General features: G+C 38.5%; 1 protein-coding gene across 2 annotated transcripts; it reads left to right on the forward strand.

The window, feature by feature from the left end:
- Nucleotides 1-1,241: 1,241 nt before the first annotated feature.
- On the forward strand, nucleotides 1,242-20,838 carry LOC127952354 (F-box/LRR-repeat protein 16). 2 transcript variants are annotated; one of them, XM_052550737.1, is made up of 6 exons: nucleotides 1,242-1,596; nucleotides 9,265-9,928; nucleotides 13,486-13,994; nucleotides 14,151-14,235; nucleotides 14,419-14,482; nucleotides 15,867-20,838. In XM_052550737.1, the coding sequence occupies exons 1-6, from the start codon at nucleotides 1,586-1,588 to the stop codon at nucleotides 16,013-16,015; spliced, it is 1,482 nt and encodes a 493-aa protein (XP_052406697.1). In that variant the 5' UTR covers nucleotides 1,242-1,585; the 3' UTR covers nucleotides 16,016-20,838. The 2 variants fall into 2 exon arrangements, with proteins under 2 accessions (XP_052406697.1, XP_052406698.1); XM_052550738.1 differs by having other exon boundaries at nucleotides 1,242-1,465.
- Nucleotides 20,839-21,157: the final 319 nt, after the last annotated feature.

Below are 21,157 nucleotides of genomic sequence, written 5' to 3' on the forward strand. Positions count from 1 at the left end.
ATTTGACAGACCTGCTGATTAAAGGTGTAAAGCAGTCTGTGAGCGGGTCTAGCTGGTGCTCGGCAGAAATTTTATCCAAACAACTGCTACAGGAGATGCAGACTTCTTGGCTGAGAACTGAAGCCAGTATGAGGATGTTATGTAATGGCAGCTAAAATGGGTGTCGGATACATCCTATGCCTCTAGGCAATGCTGAAATGACCGACTGGAGTGTGGATGAGTCAAACAATCTGCTAGTGCACACTACAGTGTCCTTAAATGATCCAAAACCTACATAAGTAACTTAAATATAAGTTACAAAGTATTACATTTGTAATTCGTTCAATAGTTTAAAAAAAATCATTTGAATGCTGACTCCACCCCAAAAAAGATTCATGTTTTTGTTTGTTTTTAGAAAGGTACAGACAGAAAATATACAGAAATATTCATTCATTTTGTTTAGTCAAATAATATCATCCTCAAAACTGGTCATGCATTTTAAAGATCAGCACAGCTGTGCTTCGGCTGTGGGCACAAGGCCATCACAGGCCATGCTCATTTCAGATCAAAAATAAATACAAATAAAAATATGCAGTTGTGATATTGCTTTCACACAAAATTCCAAGTTAACTCAAAGTTAAGAATGAGTAACTTGCCTTTCAGATAAAAACGGCTAATTATTTTATACTATTTATATATTTGATATATGTTATATTTCTTAACTACCCATTAAATAGTTCCAATAGAAGCCAAAGCATCATCAGAATGTTTCAATGCACAGATTAAAAAATTGGCGGATAGTGCATACATAGCAGGGATACCTTAAATATGTTATTTACAGAAATGTAAATAAGCGTTGATTTCAGTGCAAAGAAATAAGCATTATTCTTTTATAAAAATACAACTTTTTTTCAGAGAATTTCTGATGTGTTACAGTGCGGTCATTATTAATGTTGATATGATACCGGTACTAAATATCAACACCTTTGGAACGCCAAACAAATGTAAGTACCACAACTACCTGGCATATGAAGATTAATAACATTATATTCCATTGTGTAATATATTATGCATGCGTCTTCAAAACGCATGTAAATATGTGGTTACATAATGAAACAATGCCTTCATCTTTCTCTAACGGAGCGCTCACAAAACAATGCTCACCAGCCCAAAGCAATGCATTATTGATATTTTTTGCTACTATCTCTTTAAATGGGATTGGTCTGTTTTGTGTGCGTGTGCATGTGAGAGAGAAAGAGACAGCGAGTGGGAGGCAAGCTTTGTGTGGAGAAACAGAATGAACGGGCTGTTATTTTAGGCTAGGGCAGTAATACACTTGTTTAATATTTCCTTCCATACACATGTAAAGTGGTATTTTACGGGTTTGGTACTGAGAGAGGCTTACATCTCTATGGCAACATCGACATATCAAATTATCATCACCTCCGCAAGGAAATAACGGGCAGGGCTGCTGCTGCTGCTACTGGTATATTTATTTATTTATTTATTTATTTCCCCTCATGCGTCCTGCAACGCTGTGGGAAACGCGATCGAGTCAGGCAGCGGTATCTGATTTATGATGGATTAATGGTCGTGTGAGCTGCATATGAAAGAAAGGTAAGAGAATCGGCTATTGATACAGTCGATTATTCTTTAATGTGATGCATGTTTTGATCCAGCTTAGATGGCGTTTGACGCAAAGGGTTCAAGGAAAACCAGAATATCAGCGACTGGTAATAACAGTTTCCCCAGGGAACAAGCACTGATAGGAAGAGTATCAGTAATGCTGATCTGAATAAAAGGGAGAAAGGACAAGGGAACGAGAATGCAACATTATTACTGCTCGGGTGAATGTGCATGTCTTTGGCTGTATCTCGAAACCTAGTATACTGCCTACATAGGCAGCATTTTTGTACATAGGGGGCATGCTGCCTAAAAATGTTGCACGCGTTTACACTGTAATAAATATGTTCTTATTATACTGTCTAATTTTTAAGTAAAACATCTAAAGCGCGTTTAAAACAAGATAGTGTACTACTAATATTTTTTTTCCCCGTTGGCAGATTGTTTGCTTTACTTAACCTCACTTAAGTTTGTTTGAATTATGCTCAAAACTAGAATGTGGGGTCCGAAAATAAACTGAATTCAAGCTTTTCGATTTCAGTTATAGCGTTATAAATGACACAAATGTACTCATTAATGAAGATATGTTCTCGTGATGCCCAGGTAGGCAGCTCGCTGTGTTTTGAGACAGTCTCGCTTATGGGATGCTGAATAGTCCTCATGTAGATGACGTCACCTGTCCGTCTTTCCGAGGTCGAGATACACACGTTATCCTCCGCGTTTCGCGCGGCTGTCATGATGTAACAGGCAAATGTTTTGTTCTAGAAACGGCAACGGCGTTTACAGAACGCCACAAGGCCCCGTAGAGTGTTTGTTAATATTTAGACATCTGTATGATTCCACACTTGGCGCCAAGGTTGCTCTCTGTGCAGTGTTATACGACGACAGGAACTTAAAGGTATAGTTCACCCCAAAATGAAAATTCTGTCATCATTTACTCTCATGTTTTCCAAAGCTATATGACTTTTTTATTACATGAAACAGAAAATATGCTCATCATGTGCGTTTTTCTTCTATGTATTATGAGTGAATTGAAGGTTTAGAGCAACAAAATGGTGATAAAATGATGATAGAATTTTTATTTTCAGGCGAACAGTCTTGTTAATGTTTATCTTCCAGTGATGATGCTGAGAGATAAGGCTTCAGCAAAAGCACATGCTCATGGCTGCAAATGAAGACACACCTCTCACTACACAAGCTCAACCGTTAGGCCTATAGGATTTCTTAAAAAGTCTAGCCAGGGATTGATTCTCCTAAGCTGTTTAGAAGCTTAGAAGACCCTTAGTGATTAGGCCTACTATTCTAATTTAAAAACATCAGTGAGTTAATGAGAGTTAGGCTATGTTTAGAAAAGATTACAATAATAATACTCTAACCATTACCACTGGATATAGTATTGTGCGCTAAATGTGCATATTTCCTTTATGCATAACCTGATGACTAATTATATTTGCCAGTAATGAGTAGAATATAACAGAGTTTAATGCACAGAATACTGTATCGCACAATGCAATGTGCTTTACTTGGCTTTCCATGTTAGTGTGACTAACTGCTTGATAACAACAATACTATTTCAGCATGATTTTCAAAGTTTCTTCCTTGACTTATTACTTAATTGTAACAATTGCACCCGGGGAGCAGTTGGGGGTTCGGTGCCTTGCTCAAGGGCACCTCAGTCGTGGTATTGCCGGCCCAAGACTCAAACCCACAACCTTAGGGTTAGGAGTCAAACTCTCTAATCACTAGGCCCCAACTTCCCCATGTAGTAAGCTGTTATTTCATTCAGAAAATTTCGAAACGACATATTCAATATGGGCACTTAAATCTGGCCTTTGCTCAGTATTCTTACATTTTATTTAAGATTTATTATTAGCATTTTTGCCTTTATTATATAGGACTGTAGAGACTTAACATGAAGCAACATGAAGGGTCAAGAAAAATCAGGAGTCAAGGACTCAGGTTCCCTAAAGCAAAACCGGGCCACGTGTTGAACCGCTGTTCACCAAGCTATTTGTTCTGACAGGATTAAAATGAATGATTTTATCTGGATGAAACATTAACAGTGACAGATCTCTCTCTATTGGTTTGTCAGGAATAAGATCAGCGATAGCAGCCACCGCTGTAAGTAATTTTATGGGTGAAAGTGAGCATGTGTGGAGGCCAACTCAGTGTTGACAGCATAGTGTACACTATCCTCACTGAGAGAGTGTAGATTACACATCTTCACTTTCATATCGAACATCCCCCTCTCTAAAGGGTCAGTTGTAGTGGCAAGTTATACCAAGGACTTTATAACTATAAAGTTTTAATTATCACTCTAATTCTATCAGAATTTCAGAAACAATCTCTGTCTACACTACATAACCGAATGCATGTCCCGTGACCATTCATGCACAGTGGGCATGAGCGTAAAAGTGTAAATAAGAAGTAGGTTGCTATTCACTGGCAGGTTCAACAATGAGCATGATGGTGAGGAAAAGCAAGCACTTCATTGTGTGAACAGATGATGAGGTGAAATTTTTACTATTTTTACTACTTTTTAAAATAATTACAAGGTGGCCGAAAATGTTGATTGGGAATCATGCCAAAACAAATACAGGAACATACTAGACAGAGACATGATACGGTTAAATACGGTCATCAAGGATACACTGAGATCACGTGGGCAGCCACGCTATCGTTTTCCCCGAAAGTCCCTGTTTTGGTCCGTTTACACTGAAATGCAACCTCAGAATATTCAAACTAAAACAGGGTCAGCAGCATTTTCAAAAGTCTCAGTTTTTTCGAACGTGGAAAATGTCGGAGTAGTGAAACGAAAATGTACTAGTGTAAACGGGGCCTAATTCTGCTGTTTTCCAACCTATACAGTTTTGGCTTCTCAAATGGAAAACCTCAAACTGTCTGAGATCAAACTGAAGTCAAACTGAAGCACCATATGAACTGAATTATTATGATACTGTTTTGGTTCCTTCTCTGTTTTAGAGACTGTACTTCATTCCTTATTTATTTTTGTTCATCTGCAGTCGTACACACGCTATGAGAACCATTACATAAGCTAGCGGCAGCTCTTCCAGGAACAAAACAGACACAGATGCAGATTTTCTTTTTACATTAATATAATTTGTAAAGTCTGTAATGTTAAAGTGGAACCATTCCTCAGCGGGTAAAGATTTCATTCTGTGGTCCCACTTACAAACTTCCAAAGACTCGCTTTAACTTCATCTAACTTCCAAAACTTAATTTGAAATTCCACCGAGGAAGTCTCAGAAGTGTTCTTAAGCCACCTCTCGCTGAAAACACGACTAGATTGTGGGGTTGCTTTGAACATGCAAATCCCTCTCAAAATCACCACTGCCAATCCTGTCCACTCCAAGGAGCTTCCACTATCCCATCTCCCCTGTTCTCTCTCGTCCCATCCCCCACTCTCATTGTGTGCCAAGCACCGCACATCTGTCCATGGCAGAAGCGCCAGGGCTCCATTCTCTGCTTGTTTGTTGTCATATGGCTTGTGTGCTTCATCAGTAAATCCAAATAACATGGGTAAGGAGGCCGGGCCTGTGGGCAAACTGGAAAGGCTTGCAAAGTGGCAGAGGGGATAACAGATTTACTCCATGCAAACACACTGCCAACTGTTGGGGAAATACTCTGAAAAGTTTAGTCGTTTGTCCCTTGAGTGATGCAGACCAGTTCCCTTGTATTCCAAAGCATTTGCAAATTGACATGTTTTTTAATGGCATGTTTGTAAAGGAAACATTTCAGGCCAAACAACTCCATGTGTTTAGAACTGTATTGAACTGTACTGTGAAAAGTCCAACTATTCTCTACCATCTGACCTTAATAGAACAGTTTATCCAAATATAACAAGTCATCTTTACTCACCCTTATGTTTTCTAAGTTTGCATGCCTTTTTTTCATCTGTGAAACACAAAAGAAGATATTTGAAGAATGTTTCAGCTGTTTTTGTCCATATAATGAAAGTCGGTGGGTCCTATATATTCAAGCTCCAAAAAGGTCTTCCCAGCCATATACTTTGTAAGGAAGACAATAAAAAAACTTTTTTTTTTGTCATAAATTGCTGGTAAATTTCTCAAATAATTACAAAGAAATGGAAGAAAGACTGAAGCCGAAACAGTAATCTTTGTTTTGTTCACACATTTTTACAGTGTAGTTTAAGGCATGTGAACTCAACCACCAGCAATTAGTTCAACTTGTAAAAGTTATTTTAAATAACAATAATCATCCCTAGAAAAGAAGGAAATACTTCGACGTTTCTCTGAATTGGGGATTGACCCAATATAAGTCTTTGTTTGTTTGTTTGTTTGTTTTTGCAAATGTATTTGCAGTTAAAGTCTTAAGTGAAATCAAATGAAATATTCAGAGCTAAAAGCATGACAATAAGCTAAACAAACAAGTTTAATCAGTTATTTAGTTGATCTATTTGTAACCAAGTAGTTAAGGTATCTTCTACAAGCTAATTCTAGCTATTTAATCCTCTCAGCTTGATTCAGAAAGAACTTCTGTACGTGTGGCACTTTTATTTGGAAAAGTATAAAGGCGCTCAGCATGCGGACACGATTTATAGCCATGTGCTTCTAAAACACCACCATAATTATTTAAGAAGGTGCTTTTTTTCCCTTCTGTATATCCTGATGAACTCCCTTGAACCCATCTGGACAGCAGCCATGTCCTTTACATGCCTCACTTTCAAATACACTGCTGCTTAACAGTGTTTCTGGACGTTTTCCCTGGCTACTTCCTCTTTTCAAATACTTCATGAGGGCGACAGCTGAACTGATTTGTTCTAGTGCTGAATGTGAAGAGAACAACCATGTAGCTTCAGCATCTGAATATTAAATGATTATTTGAATTTCAAATTGTTCTAAAGAATTTTAAATGACATGCAGCTACATATATATATATATATCTGTGTGTGTGTGTGTGTAAGGTGTTAACAGCATTTATGTAATAATGTTTTGTTGTATAAAATCCAATTGACTGAAATATGAGAGGAACACACACACACAGCAGCCAGAGGTTATAGTTGGACCTTCACATCGAGGGGTCACTGTGTCTGAGAAATGCTGACCAACAGATTTACTGGTTATTTTAACATGGATCTAATACAATATACTTCCTGTGTAAGTGAATGAGTTTTCTTATTATTGTGCCAAATAATTTTGGTTAAAGAATATCACTATGGTATTGCGACAAAAAATACACTTTTAAAATATAGATCCTCAATGCACATTACTTCTTTTTCTTTAAGATTATACATTTTGTGCTGAAATGGAGGGTAAAGACAGCATATGGATGGGGCCTTGGCAAGCTGCCAGCGATTCCCTCTTGGCACATATCTCGGTACAGAAAGTTCCCATCAAGCCCCGTCCAAAATATGTCAGCTAGCTTTTTTATACCACTTGTCCCTCTCCACTCGAACATTTGCTGCACATGGTTTGGCATTGCATCTCTGGCCCAATGAGTGTTTGATTTGCCCCAGTGCAGAGGGCCACTAGCTCTTTCTGTGCCAATTTATTAAATGGTTATAGAACTCTCGACTGCATTGCCCACACAAGTGACACATCTTGGTGGGCCAGTGCACTCCTCTGTAGTGCAAAAGTGTAGCTAAAGGCGTTCTGATGTGCTTCATCAGGCAGTTCAGTTGCTCTCCTTGGTGCTGAAGTTGCACTAACAGGTACTTTTCTCTCTCTCTTTCTGTCTCCCTCACTGCTTTTCCACTAGCTGCCCTTTTCCTTAGACATGTCACAAAGACATCTGCTATTTGAGGTACTTAAAGTTCCTTTTAATTCGAGGTGCTATTTTTTTTTTAACTTGTTGCCAGTTAATTTGGGTTTTAATACAGTGTTCCCCAAGCTTTTTTGTTGTGTGTACCCCTACATTCCCATCAATAATGCCTTAACACGCCTTCATTAATATAAAACCTCAGCACTGTTATCAATCTTACTTAATATGGTTATTAATACAGTTTTTCACTTTAAAATGGAAACAAATCAGACTCTTGAAGTCTCACCTCTCTTTTTTAATGAGACACCTGAGCTTGTTTGTCTTCACAGGTTTTGACGCTTAATAAATTATAGTTTTGATCGTTTTTTCTGTAGGTTCTAGCACTAATGTTCTTCAGATGTCATCTTAGAAAGTGGTGTGGGTGTGGGTTTGTGGTCTGCTCTTTAGTGTTTGATTTCCTAGGGAAGCAAATTAGATGTGCTTCCCTCCACTAGTTTTCAAAAGCTGTGAAATGAGTTGTTCATTTGCATAGTTTTTGCCTAGATTGTGTTTCTCCTGTGAAGGTTTAGTGGTCATTCAGTCAAAACACTCTCATGCAAAATTATTTTTTTTTTGCTTTTCTTTATGTAAATCCATCTCATTTGCTTTTAATCATTCTGCATTCAAAATCATTATGGGGTGTTTATGGTATAAGTGTTTGAGCTGCGGAGATAGGCTCACGACAGCTTATTGAGAAAAATGTCTGAAAGCAGGCAACACTCATTGACATTTTACACTTGAAGCATTAGTGCACAGAGCACGCACACCTGCATGGAAGTTTTAAGGTGGACCAGTGTTGAAAAGGCGCCTGTTTTTCTCGGAAAATGTTTAATTCCTATTTAGTTATTTTATCACCGTTTCGATTTCACTGAATCTTCAATCTTTCTTTGTTCATTCTCTGTGCTGCAATGTCTCTATTCGCATTGTAATTAAAAAATGAATGCACACAGTAAATTATCTGACTATATTGTGAATAATAAATGAGCCTGAGAGTGTGTGAGCAAACTCCTGCATTGATGTGTGAAATACAGTAAAGCAGCTGATGCTCATGTTATGTCATGCACCTCTTGAGGTCACTATCAAGGGGTCCATCAAAGATCAAATTTCTACGTTTTTAGTTCACTCTCTCCATACCGACATTTACTATCAGTTACTGCAGACAAAAAACAACTAATATCATTGTTCTTACTATGGCAATCGATATAGATATATCAGATATTGTACAAACAGATCCAATTACTTGCTAAATAACACCGAGTAGCCAGTCAGTCTTAAAGATCGGATTTGAAACACAAATCTAATTTGTTCAGTGTTAACCAAGCCTCTGAATCTACATCTACTGTTACAAATATTAAGCTACAATTGGGCTTAAACCCCATCTTAAGCCTTTACAAAATGTGTGGAAAATTGTAGATGTTGTCTTGATTAAAAAATATGTAAAGATAAGTGCAGCTAAAGAGCTTTTTACCAAAAGTGTGAAAAGGTGAGGACTGAAACGTTTATCAAACTAACAGTGTTTTTGTCTTTTCTTTGTCTTGTTTTTTGACTTTTAGCCCCAAAATGAAAAAAAAATTAAATAAATAAATTGCACCTTAAGAAAATGTAACATCTTCTGAAAGAGAGAAACACACATAATATGTTTTGCTCAAAATATTTATCTATGAAATGGTTGGCAGAACAAGGACAAATCTGTCATTGGAAAAAAAAACTGTTATTGTTAAGCCCTGCCATAGAAATTAACACTTTCTTTAGAGCTGTGTTCACATTTATTCACACATAGTGTGAAAATGTTTTTTAAAATCATAATTATATATTTTTAAATATCACTGTAAATATGTTATTGTATGCAAGAGCAATGATTCAACTCTGGTCTATTCACAGGCTTCCAATGCTGAATATGTCCACTCCCAGTGACCTCAAGTCTCCCTGCGTGACGCGAAACGGCATGGTCAAGCTTCCCCCCCAGCCCAATGGCCTCGGTTCGGCCAGCATCACTAAAGGCACTCCAGCTGCCAAGAATCGCCTGTGCCAGTCGTCCTCCGTGCCCACCATCTTGCCTCCCACTAGCCTGCCCTATCACCTGGAGCCCCTGCCCACAGCAGCCTCACTTCTGGGCCCCGACCTGGACACAAGCCCTGTGACTGCCATCAAAGCTCCCCTCTGGCAATTTCCCAAGACCCTGCTGGAGAGACAACTGGTCCTGGACGAAAAGGTGCTGAACCGGCTCTTGTGGTACTTCACCACGGCAGAAAAGTGCATTCTAGCCCAGGTGTGCAAGACGTGGCGGAAAGTGCTCTACCAGCCCAAGTTCTGGGAAGGCGTGACACCTATTCTACATGCCAAGGAACTCTACACTATTCTGCCAAATGGGGAGAAGGAGTTTGTCAGCCTGCAGGCTTTTGCTCTCAGAGGCTTCCAGTCCTTCTGTCTAGTGGGGGTCTCGGATTTGGACATTTGTGAATTCATCGACAACTATCCGCTGTCGAAGAAGGGAGTCAAGTCTGTCAGTCTAAAGAGGTCGACTATTACAGATGCGGGACTTGAGGTAACTATATATTCCATTATGTCATGCTGTCTTTTATTTGACTATCGAGTAATTCAGACATGATTTGTGTGGAAACAACTATGTTTATAATACAGGGGTCACCAAACTTGATCCTGGATGGCCGGTGTCCTGCAGAGCTTAGTTCCAACTGGCCTCAATACACCTGTCTGGAAGTTTCAGGTTAGGCCTTGATCAGCTGGTTCAGGTGTGTTAATTAGGGTTGGAGCTAAACTCTGCAAGACACCAGCCTTCAACTAGTCTGGTGACCCCTGGTATTATGTGTAATGGTAAAAAAATCTATCAACTTGTAGAGATTTATACCAAAAGTATATATAACACACACACACTCATACACTGTGAACTGCAACTATCTACAAAATAATGCCTTACCATTAAATTGTTATGCATAATGTAACATATTGCTTTGCTTTTTTATTCGGTTAAATGAATTACATTTATTTGTACATTTCTGGGGTTCTCATAAGCAGAAGTCCACATAGTTTGGAAAATACTATATACCAGTAGTACTATAGATGTCACAGTTAACATCACTTGCAGCTGCAAGTGTGGTGGCAGAAAAACACTGCTAACAAGTGGAGGGAAATAGGTAAAATCCACGGAATAAGAGAAAAAAAATATTTTTGTGCCTTTGGATGTAAGAATCAGAAGGCAAATAATTTTTTTAAAGAATACTGTCGTCAAAGATGCCATTTGAATCTAAATGCAGTCCATCTATTGAACTACTTTTTAAGCATAAATTTGGTTTCATAATTCATTATAGAATTGTGAGATATAATTTCAGAATAGTGAGAAAAGTCAGAATTTTGAAATAAGAACTCAATTTTTTCTTTTTTATTCTTTTATTCCATGGCCTCCATAAACTGCATTTTGAAAACTCTCATTTTCTGCCACCAGATAGGCTCCGCCCACAACAAAACATCACTGTTTGCAAACACTAAATTGGTCTTTAGGCCCTAATGATTTATGGAAACTACAGCAAATATATATATGGTATTAGTATTTTTAAAAAAAATTACAAAAGGAGGAAATAAATACTGAGAATGATTATGCTGGTCATGTCAACACAGTCTTTGATGGGTCCATTCGTAAAGTATAGTAAAGTAAAGTTCATGTAGTGTTTCAAACATGAGTTAAACAATGATTACTCCTAAATATACATCCTTTGAATTTAAGATCTCCATCATTTACTGCCCACCCCTATCAAGTATTATTAAACAATTATCTAGATTGCAATGTGGTCGCAGCATCCATCAGACATGGTTAGAAACAACTGTGTTTTGCAAGAACATGCAGCAATGATCACACTCATCACACTTGTCTCTATGCTGTTGCTATTCTAGGACTGGGCTTTTGTTGCCATGGTGAACTCTCAAATTGTTCGTGACAGCATCCAAGCTTTTTTCCCTCAGATATGCAAACCAGCATGTGCAATGATAGAGACTGTGGAGCTTCTTCTGTCTGAGAGAGGACTGGGCACCTCAGGCTTGTTTGTGAATTATATAGGGTAGGGCAGATCTCACAGCACAGGTCTTGGATCGTGACCAAGAGAGCAGAGTCCTGCCTTCAAGAGCTCTTTTTCTTGCCTTAAATTAGCTCTTTCATTTTCATTTTGTCTTAACCATTGGTCCCTTCAATATAATTAAGATGTCCCTGAAACATTTCAATGATTATAAACAGAAAATGTGCCCATTGTTCCCTTTTTCATTGGCTCAGTAACTAGGTCAGTGGGGTCACACAATCCAATAGTTGTAGACCACCTAAATGCAGACATTTGCTGTTAATCCCAAGAATTATCTTAACTATTCAGGTGTTCATTATTTGGCCATATATCCACTGCATATATATTTGGACCATCTTTCATTTCCCAATTTACATCAATCAGAGGTGCATTTCCCAAAAGCATTATTAGCCAACTATTGTCCCAAGTTCAGTTGAACTCTACTGGTAACAACAGACCTTGTGACCAAAGTCGCTTTTGGCAAACGCATCCCAGTTTATGAATTAGCATAGTATTATAGGTCAAATAATCCTCAGTTTCTATAAAACAAAGGATTGGAAGTGCTTAAGATATGTATGAGCATCGTTATTTTTATTATTTCCATTTTGTCTTGTTTTATAAATTAAAGAATGTGGCACTAAAGGAATGTTATTGACAGCATTTGTAGCATAGTGTTGGTTACCACAGGAAATTATCTTGACCTTTCATTATATCTCTCATGAATTTAAAAAGAAGCAGACAAAATATAGTAACAAAACATCTGGCCAAACATTTCTGACTGAAATAGGGTCTCTTGAATGATAATCGTTCTGTGACATTACATAAGGACTTTGCTCAACTAACAGTAACACCAGCGCTGTCTGTCACTCACCGATGATATTGTATTGGGTGTCCACATATATCCCGGGTTATTTCCATGCTTTCCCGCTTTGCTCAATAATTTCAAATCTTGAATTTTGTTTGTCATTGTAGAGTGGGTATTGCAGTCTAATTGAGACCGAACTCTGAGATATCGATGAAAAACAATGGACATTCACGACATCTTTGGGGTGCACATATCGCAAACTGAGCTGAACTGAACCGAATGTTCCTTGTCTATTCCAAACTTTGGGAAAGTTTGTTTACTTGCTTTTTTTGTCTGCAACTGGCAACACGCAGGTGTCATACGTCTACAGCAATGTGGCCGCGATTTCAAAATGAATCTCGGAAAAAATTCAGAACTTTGGTTCGACTCCAAATCTTTAAAAAAAGAATTGCGATGAAGAGGAAGAGTTCCGTTCTGTTACGTTCTGTGCATTAAGCAGAAATGATCGCTGAAATCAGAAACATAAATATTTAATCTCATATGTGTATGAGTAGGCTACCTACTTAAGTCGGTGAGCGGGAAAAGTGTAATGACCGTTACCTTTTCATTTATATGAGCGCGTGGCTTTCTGTGCAAAATAGTAGAAGGTAAAAGTAAGCTTACAGATTTATAATGTCTATGCTTTTCCCTTTACGCTTAACCATGGTTTATTATTTTCAGTGATAAATTTGGAGTTATAACATGTATCTGATAACTATAACACATGTTGACATTTTCTACAATTAACCAAAGACAGAAATCTCTTTGAACGAATTTGACCATGAGAAATGTTCTGTATTTGTATTATTAGGTTGTCAAAAAACCTTCCTGCAATGGTTTTGGGAAAGTAAATTTATGGTGAAAACATAAACAAAGCAATAAACAAAGCAATTAGATAATGTTTAATGTACAGAATGTTTAGTCATTGGAGCTGTTAGTGAACAAAGGCATTCCTGGAACATTCTAGTAATGTTAGGAATTGGTTTACAAAACAATAACTAAGTGGAAATCATAACCTTAAATTCTGAGAACATCCTGGGTTTTCAGACTCTTCAGGAGCTTCTCAGGCTTATTTAATACAGTTGAATTAACTCATCAGATGTTTAGTAGAGTAGCCCATTACCTACTGCACTAGTAGCTCATTTGCAGTTAAGTGTATGCTTGATATAACATTGCTTCTCCTGAACTCTTCAGGTGATGCTGGAACAGATGCAGGGTCTGATGCACCTTGAACTCTCCGGCTGCAATGATTTCACAGAAGCCGGCCTGTGGTCCAGCCTGAATGCGCGGCTTACCTCTCTCAGTGTCAGCGACTGCATCAACGTGGCAGATGACGCCATCGCCGCCATTTCTCAGCTCCTTCCCAACCTGTCGGAGCTCAGCCTGCAGGCCTATCACGTGACTGACACGGCCATGGCCTACTTCACCGCCAAGCAAGGCTACACCACCCACACGCTGCGCCTGAACTCCTGCTGGGAGATCACCAACCATGGCGTAGTTAACATGGTGCACAGCCTGCCAAACCTCACCTCCCTCAGCCTGTCAGGCTGCTCGAAGATCACGGACGATGGCGTGGAATTGGTTGCAGAGAATCTGAGGAAGCTCCGGAGTCTGGATCTGTCCTGGTGCCCCCGCATCACTGACATGGCCCTTGAGTATATCGCCTGTGACCTACACAAGCTGGAGGAGCTGGTTCTGGACCGGTGAGTCTGCTGAGTTTGCACTAATGGAGTGTTAAGTAAATCTTGCTGATATTTCTTCTTACAGAGCCTCACTGGGATTAAATTTGGTACATGGAAAGAATGATTACTATATTCATATTGTGTGCTTATGACTCTCCTTTATATGGCTGTGTTCAGATGTGTGCGGATCACAGATACAGGCCTGGGTTACTTATCTACCATGTCAACTCTGAGAAGTCTCTACCTGCGCTGGTGCTGTCAGGTAAGTGTTTGTGCGACTGTTTGAGTCAGCTTAATGGGAGAGTCTTGTTATGAAAATAAAGATATGGGTCGCTGACATATACGTTATCCATTAACTTTTTTATTCATCACAATTAGATTAAAATGTATATATTAGATCATTTCTAGCATGTCACATCAACTAAACATTTCCCTGTACTTTTAGGTGCAAGACTTTGGGTTACAGCATCTATATGGCATGAGGAGTCTTCGTCTGCTCTCTCTAGCAGGTAAAAACACTCTGGAAGCGCTGATACTGCAGAAGGCAATGATAAAGCCCTGATAAAGGTCTATAATGAAATGACACTGTATGTTTGGAAGTAGATTGTTTCTATGAATACATGAGCTCAGTTAATCCCTCAAAAACAGATAATGCTGCCAGAGTAAAAATATATTGCTTTGGAACAGAAAGATAAACTTTCCTTTTAGTTAATAAACACATAAACATATACAAAGCTTATTCAATATTACATTTGCAGATTAGAAAAATCCCCTTCTTCTAACAGTAGCTGTGCATAAGGATTTTCTATTCTAGTGTTTTTTTCCCCCACATAGCTTCATACAAAGGCCTCAAGTACCCCTTCATCCAGACCAAGCACGTTCCTTTAAAATAATTATTGTCAATGTCATATGACATAATAAACTTCACTTTTAAACTATATATATATATATATATATATATATATATATATATATATATATATATATATACTGTATATAGTACACTAAACGTCATTTTATGAGATTGATTTTGATTTGAAGTAACTAAATGTTTTAAGCCACTTATCTTTATATTAATAGCATTTTATCTTTATAATCTTTTGACAGCAATAAACAAATAAAAAATCTTAATTTTTTATATAGGTTTAACAAAGTAAAATTGAAATGAAATCATCTGTTATGCAAAAAGAAGTGTTGCTCTACATCCCAGTGTTCATACTATCCATCCTAAATATTATGTGAGATTAGAATAAGTGTGTCTCAAAACAAAAATGATTTTTGAAGTGTGGATCTGTCAACACTCTAATGCCTAAGTTTGCCCACAATATATTGTGCTTTGGTAAAGGAATCGGTTCAGAACTCCAAACACTAATAAAAAGCTATAAAAAACTTTAAACATGGCGGATGTGTGTTATGGACAGTTAAGTAGAGATGTTTACCTATGTTATATTTCATCTGCAACAACAATGTAAACTTTCATAAATATCTGTTTGGCCTTTAACTTTTAAATGCATCATTATGCGCAAAGAATATGAGCAGAGTTCTCTGCATAAAGACCCCGCAGCTGGCAGATAAATATTGTAGGAAGTTAAATTAAATGAAATATGGAGGACATTAACTGTGACAAGATGACTGACAGACCAGTTTACAAGTTGACAAGGTGAATGTAACACAGCGCATGTATGTCCCAAAAGCTTGCTACTCTTCTGCTCCACACACAAAAGTGTCTACTTAGTCTTCACCAAAAGAGTACATACTTTAAGGGCATAGAATAAGTAGGCATATTAGGATGCAGCATTGTTGTCACACAGCTTTATAAACAGGAAGTGAGCTGGTGAGTGGAGGTGGCTGCTAGTGTTTAAATTTGACTGCCTCTCATTTTCTCTGTCTCAGGGTGCCCTCTGCTGACCACTACTGGCCTATCAGGCCTGATCCAACTGCAAGAGCTGGAGGAGCTGGAACTGACCAACTGCCCGGGCGCCACAGCCGAACTCTTCAAATACTACTCCCAGCATCTGCCGCGCTGCATGGTCATCGAGTAGAGCAAAGAGTTTCATGGGCACCAGCACCCACCACATCACCAAAACCTCCTCCTACAGACTGATGATAAACCCAATCTTCATCCTGGACCCACAGGAAGAATCAACGAGAGAACCTGAATGGAAGTTTTTTTCTGGAGGGGTGAAAAGGGATCATTGACATGGAAGACAAAAAGGGAAATCTGAAAGAAAAGGTCGGGACGGGCCTGGACTGACGAGCGAGAGGGCAAATGTACAAAGCGCAGTGGGTCAGAGGCTAGATCTTTCATTAAATAACACGACACATAAGAATCAGCCCCCACACATACATGAAACATGTTCCTCCACTGAGCTGTGAGACAAGCTTCCGTGTCTCATCCGAAACTGTTTATCTTGAAGTGATAAAGGTGTGCGCTGCCTGTTTGAGCTGTCTCTCATATATCCAGGGAAAGTTAGAAAGGAACCGAAACATTTAAGAGAAAGAATGAGGTTATGGAGCCACTGCAACAGGGTCTGTCTCTTCGCTTTTGTCCAGTGCCATCCGGGTCTCTCGCTCCCCTCAGTGGTGCTGCCGCTCCATCTCGGTGTCTGATCAAGGGAAAAATCCAGAACCTTAGAGATGAACAGCTACCTAGATTTTCACATCTACGCTACTTGCTTTTTGTCATGCAGTTCTCTTTTATTATTATTATTATTTTTTTTTTAAGCATTATTTTTGATGAGAAGGATTACTGTGAAACATGTATAGTATGTGTTGGTGGTTTTGGACACTTTGAATAAGAAGGAAATCCAGGTACGGTGAAGGTACAGTATTAATTGGTACTGTCCTCTGAAAGGAACCAGCATAATCAGAAGTCAGGAGGCTATTTTCATTTTTTGTTTCCAGCAGATTTAAAGACATTTCCAGATATTTTGAGTTGGGGAGAGCGAGGCAGATCGGAACTGCTCATAAATTTTAATATAGTTCAGAGGGACGGTGGATTGTACAAAAGATAGCTTGGCTTTTCCATCTGCCTGTTTTGTTTTAATTCCATTTTGATGTCAATTGATATTAGTGGATTATGTGCAGGTTTCCATATTAATCCTGAGTCAAATGAAAATGAGATCTCAGAGTGATCCCATAATGCAGCTGAGCCACGTGACAGCCGTTCACAGACTGAAACTGCACGTCATTGCTCACTTGTCACCAGGCCAAACCTTTACAGCTGTGGACAGCATGGCGGTTCTTCCATAGTTTCTTACAGTACGTGCGAATTGTCTCTTTCAGCCCGAGTCCTTTTAAATACATCTGGTGAATACGGTTTACAGTGATTTTCATCAAATGCAGAGGCAGGCCAGTGTAATTAAAGAGATCCCAAACATCCCACTCAAGCTTATTACAGTAGTCTCTTTTCATCTAGCAGTTTTGCTTTCCCATTAAGCAATACCCACATGTCTGCTTTTAGATTAGCAGCGCCTATTTATTTTCAGAAGTGTCGGGTTCTTCGCCCTCACAATTGTGCTCATCTGTGGCGCCTACCTCGTTTTATCATGGGGTATGTGGAACACAGGTCCGTAGGGGAATTTGCTGAAACCGTCATTTGTTGTTTTCCACCCCACACCATACACCATACACCATACACCACACTGAACCCTGCATTTGTCCTCTCAGGAGATTAACATGCTGCTCAGATCACCTCAGATGGGTTTGCTTAGATGTTGATGACTTTAATGTTCACCTACTTTACACAGTGTCAAACTTAACACACGCAAAGTGGCAGAAAATATGGGGTGGTGACTAATTTTGGAGTCTTAGATTGTCGAATGATTTATTTAAAAGCAGTCCCTAAGTCCTAACTAGCAAAATGTGTTTACCTCTGAATTTTCGAATCATCTGTGCCGATATGGTAGTAGTGCATGCGATTTGGTACTTCTTTCTTCAGGAGAGTGTACAGAAATGTACTTGTTGACTGAGATTTTAGCCATGCTGTCCCACTCAAACCACGGCTGGTGAGCGCCCCTGCTGGTACATGCCTGAACTACATCATCTAGATGCAAAAAGTGTATCTCTACATCGCTGGCCATCCAAAATCAGCAACATATTTTGACTTATTAACTATATTTTAAAAACAAACGATCAAGAAGTTATGGCATTGAGGAACAATATTAAGTTTTACCAAAGAAATCTTGCAGTGTACAGTTCTTTTTAACAACTATTTTTTGCCAGGAAGGAATCTTTATTTTGTGGACATTTGAGAACAATAACAATTTGAATCGATTGCTAGCTTTCTCCAGGTATTATAAACCTCTTAGATTCACACATTAAGCTAATCTTACTCCATAAAGTATAGAACAAACAGATGTAAACTATGTCAGTGCACTCTTAAGAAAAAAAAAAATACAAATGTTGTCACTGGGGAGGTACCTACCTTTTCTAAATGCACATCGTTGCACCTTAAAAAGCTCATAATGGTACCTTAAATGTACATATTAGTACCTAAAGTGTAGATATTAGTACCTAAAAGGTACAAAAGTGTACCTTTTGAAAAGCTACTGCCCCAGCGACAGCCTTTGTACCTTTTTTTCTGAGAGTGTGTTATTCCAGCATCACAGTCTTTAAGTGGACACTTCACTATCCCACTCTAAATTCACTAGGCTTTAAAGATAACAGATTATATCTACTAAAAGACACATTAGCACTCACCTCAGACAGTGGATTTCTCTTCTTGGTGACCTGTTTAATGGGGGGTCACAGCTAATCAGGGTCAGCGGCTGCTGGTTACCCAGATGAGATCCCCTGAGACTTTTAATCTCACAACCTTGTGTGACTTTATCTCTTGAATCATTGAAGTTGTTACGTATTTATTTGCTTTTACTCATCATTGGTAGTGGGTTAATTTATTGACACGATGCACATATTTATTGATCTATTTATTACATTTCCGAGGATGGTACTAGCTTTATTTAGAAGTAGAACATGATTTAGATTTGTTATTTTATTATGGAAATTGGAGTTGAGCTTTATTCGATTATTTGTAGGGTTAGAATAACCGCGGTCTCCGAGGCACGTGCTTTTTTTGTTAACACACAGCTGACAGAAGAATGGAAGGGCAATAACCTGTTGACAGAGGCATGGCTGACAGTGAGTTGACCTATTTCTAGCCCTACCGCTGCCCGTTTTCTCGTGTTTACTGACTAATCTAGTTCACCTCTTTTGTTTTTGATTGTAAAATGGATGTAAGGTGAGAGATGCTGTCATAAAGTCTAGTATCCTAATAGTGAATCGGCATTGTGTCCAGGACTGGATGTGAAATATACTACACTTGTTCATATGCCTGTGCTGAATTTGTAGCTCTGTTTGGTTGCTTTAAGGTATCCTGATAACTATTAAAAGGCAGTATTTACATTCATTTGATAGTCTTACAAAGCAAGCAGCACGATTTGATTTCACAATCGCAAAGATCTGAAGGAAATCCCATCAAAGCGCTTTTCATTTCGTATGTCTCCATAACAGAAACAACCATTTGAGATGAATGAAATAAAGAGAGATTATTAATATATCGCGAAGGCATTGCATAGTATTTGAGGACAACTGTATGAAACTGTCGGAGATGTTGTATTAATCTTGTATAAATACTATCGTTTTCACTTCCAAACCGAGCCTTTTCCCATCTTTGTATAGAATGAGAGTTTATGCGTGTGGGAACTTTTTTCACAGGATAGAACCCTAAATATAAGTATGATAACTCATGCACTAACCCCACTGTAATCTGTAAATATCTATCAATACGTCGAGGTCATAACTGTTTTCGAGGCTGCCTGGCTCTAAGCGCGCACGTGAGAAACCTGGTCAAGAAAGAGGCAAGATATGCAAAAAAAGGTTCATGTCTTTTAGTGATGAGTAACATCAGCAATGGATCGTATAGAAGACTTAAGCTTGTTTCACTTTGTATGTTGAGCTAATATCAAAGACAAGTTAATACGGGCTAAATGCAAGAACATGAACAGATGTTTATTGTGTGTCTACATTGCCTTCCTCATATGATCGAGGCAGGGAGTCAATGAAGTACTGGTGAATACTACTGTGCGAATTTTCTCTTTATTGCCAGATAAATCTGACTGGCAGATATGGAGTGCTTCTGTCTGATTTACACTGTAAATTTAAACCATTTTCAAGGCCAGTTGCCATGAATAGTGTTCCTCTGATCTTGCTCTCTGAAGGTTTTTACTAGCTTATCCCATCCAGCGTGTGTTGGGAGTTTCTGTTCACCCTCCAGCTTGCTTTCAACTCTAAATGTCTGGCGCTTCTAGTTGTTAAGCGAATAGAATAAACCATCTGTAAATCATCACCTCTAACTCTTCCCAACTAACATATGTCAGGATTGTTTCTTTTATAAAATTTGAGAATGACATGATTCAACGACAGAAAACAGCTCTTTTGTTGGCTCTTTGTATGTACTTGTACATGTAATACTAAACCAATATTAGTAATGCTTTTGACATTCATACAGGGTCTATAACAACGACTTTTATTCTGGTGCAAACACTTGGTTTGGGTGACTGTGGTACAACAGCCTATAATGAGCAATGTTAAATATCTGCCTCACGCTGATTAGCTCAAATGTTTCTCGCATTTCTTTGGTATTTGATTTCTCTGGCGTGCCATGGGCATGTCACAGTTCCCAGTTCTTTAGGGGACATTTCTTTCTGTAAATACTGTTGTAGTGGTTAATTTTAAATGAAAGAGAAAAAAGACAAAAGTTTTATGAACTCCATCTCATGGCTGCAGTGCCTTGTCAGACAAGCGTTGTTGTTTTCAGTTGGTTGGTTCCAGTCTGCACCGTTTTAGTAAAAGTTGTACAAAATAAGCACCATATTTGCGTCATTAATTTTCTCTGACATTAAATTGTTATGGCATAGTTCACCCCAAAATGTATTTAATGATTGAACCGTACAGCTTGCTTCTGTGGAACAACATATAAGGTGAATAAAGGACTGATTTTTATTTTTGGGTGAACTATTCCTTTAAGACATGTTGTTAGCTGTTCCTGTATGTTTGAATGTTGCTTTCTGAATGTGCACGCACACACAAACACATCTACCTTGCCTATTTTGAGACACACCATTTGTGAGACATTTATTTTGTATTTTTTAATGAATAAGGCTCTGAAAATGAAGAAAAGCTTA

This window comes from Carassius gibelio, chromosome B3 (genome assembly GCF_023724105.1).
Source record: "Carassius gibelio isolate Cgi1373 ecotype wild population from Czech Republic chromosome B3, carGib1.2-hapl.c, whole genome shotgun sequence".
Lineage (NCBI taxonomy): Eukaryota > Metazoa > Chordata > Actinopteri > Cypriniformes > Cyprinidae > Carassius > Carassius gibelio.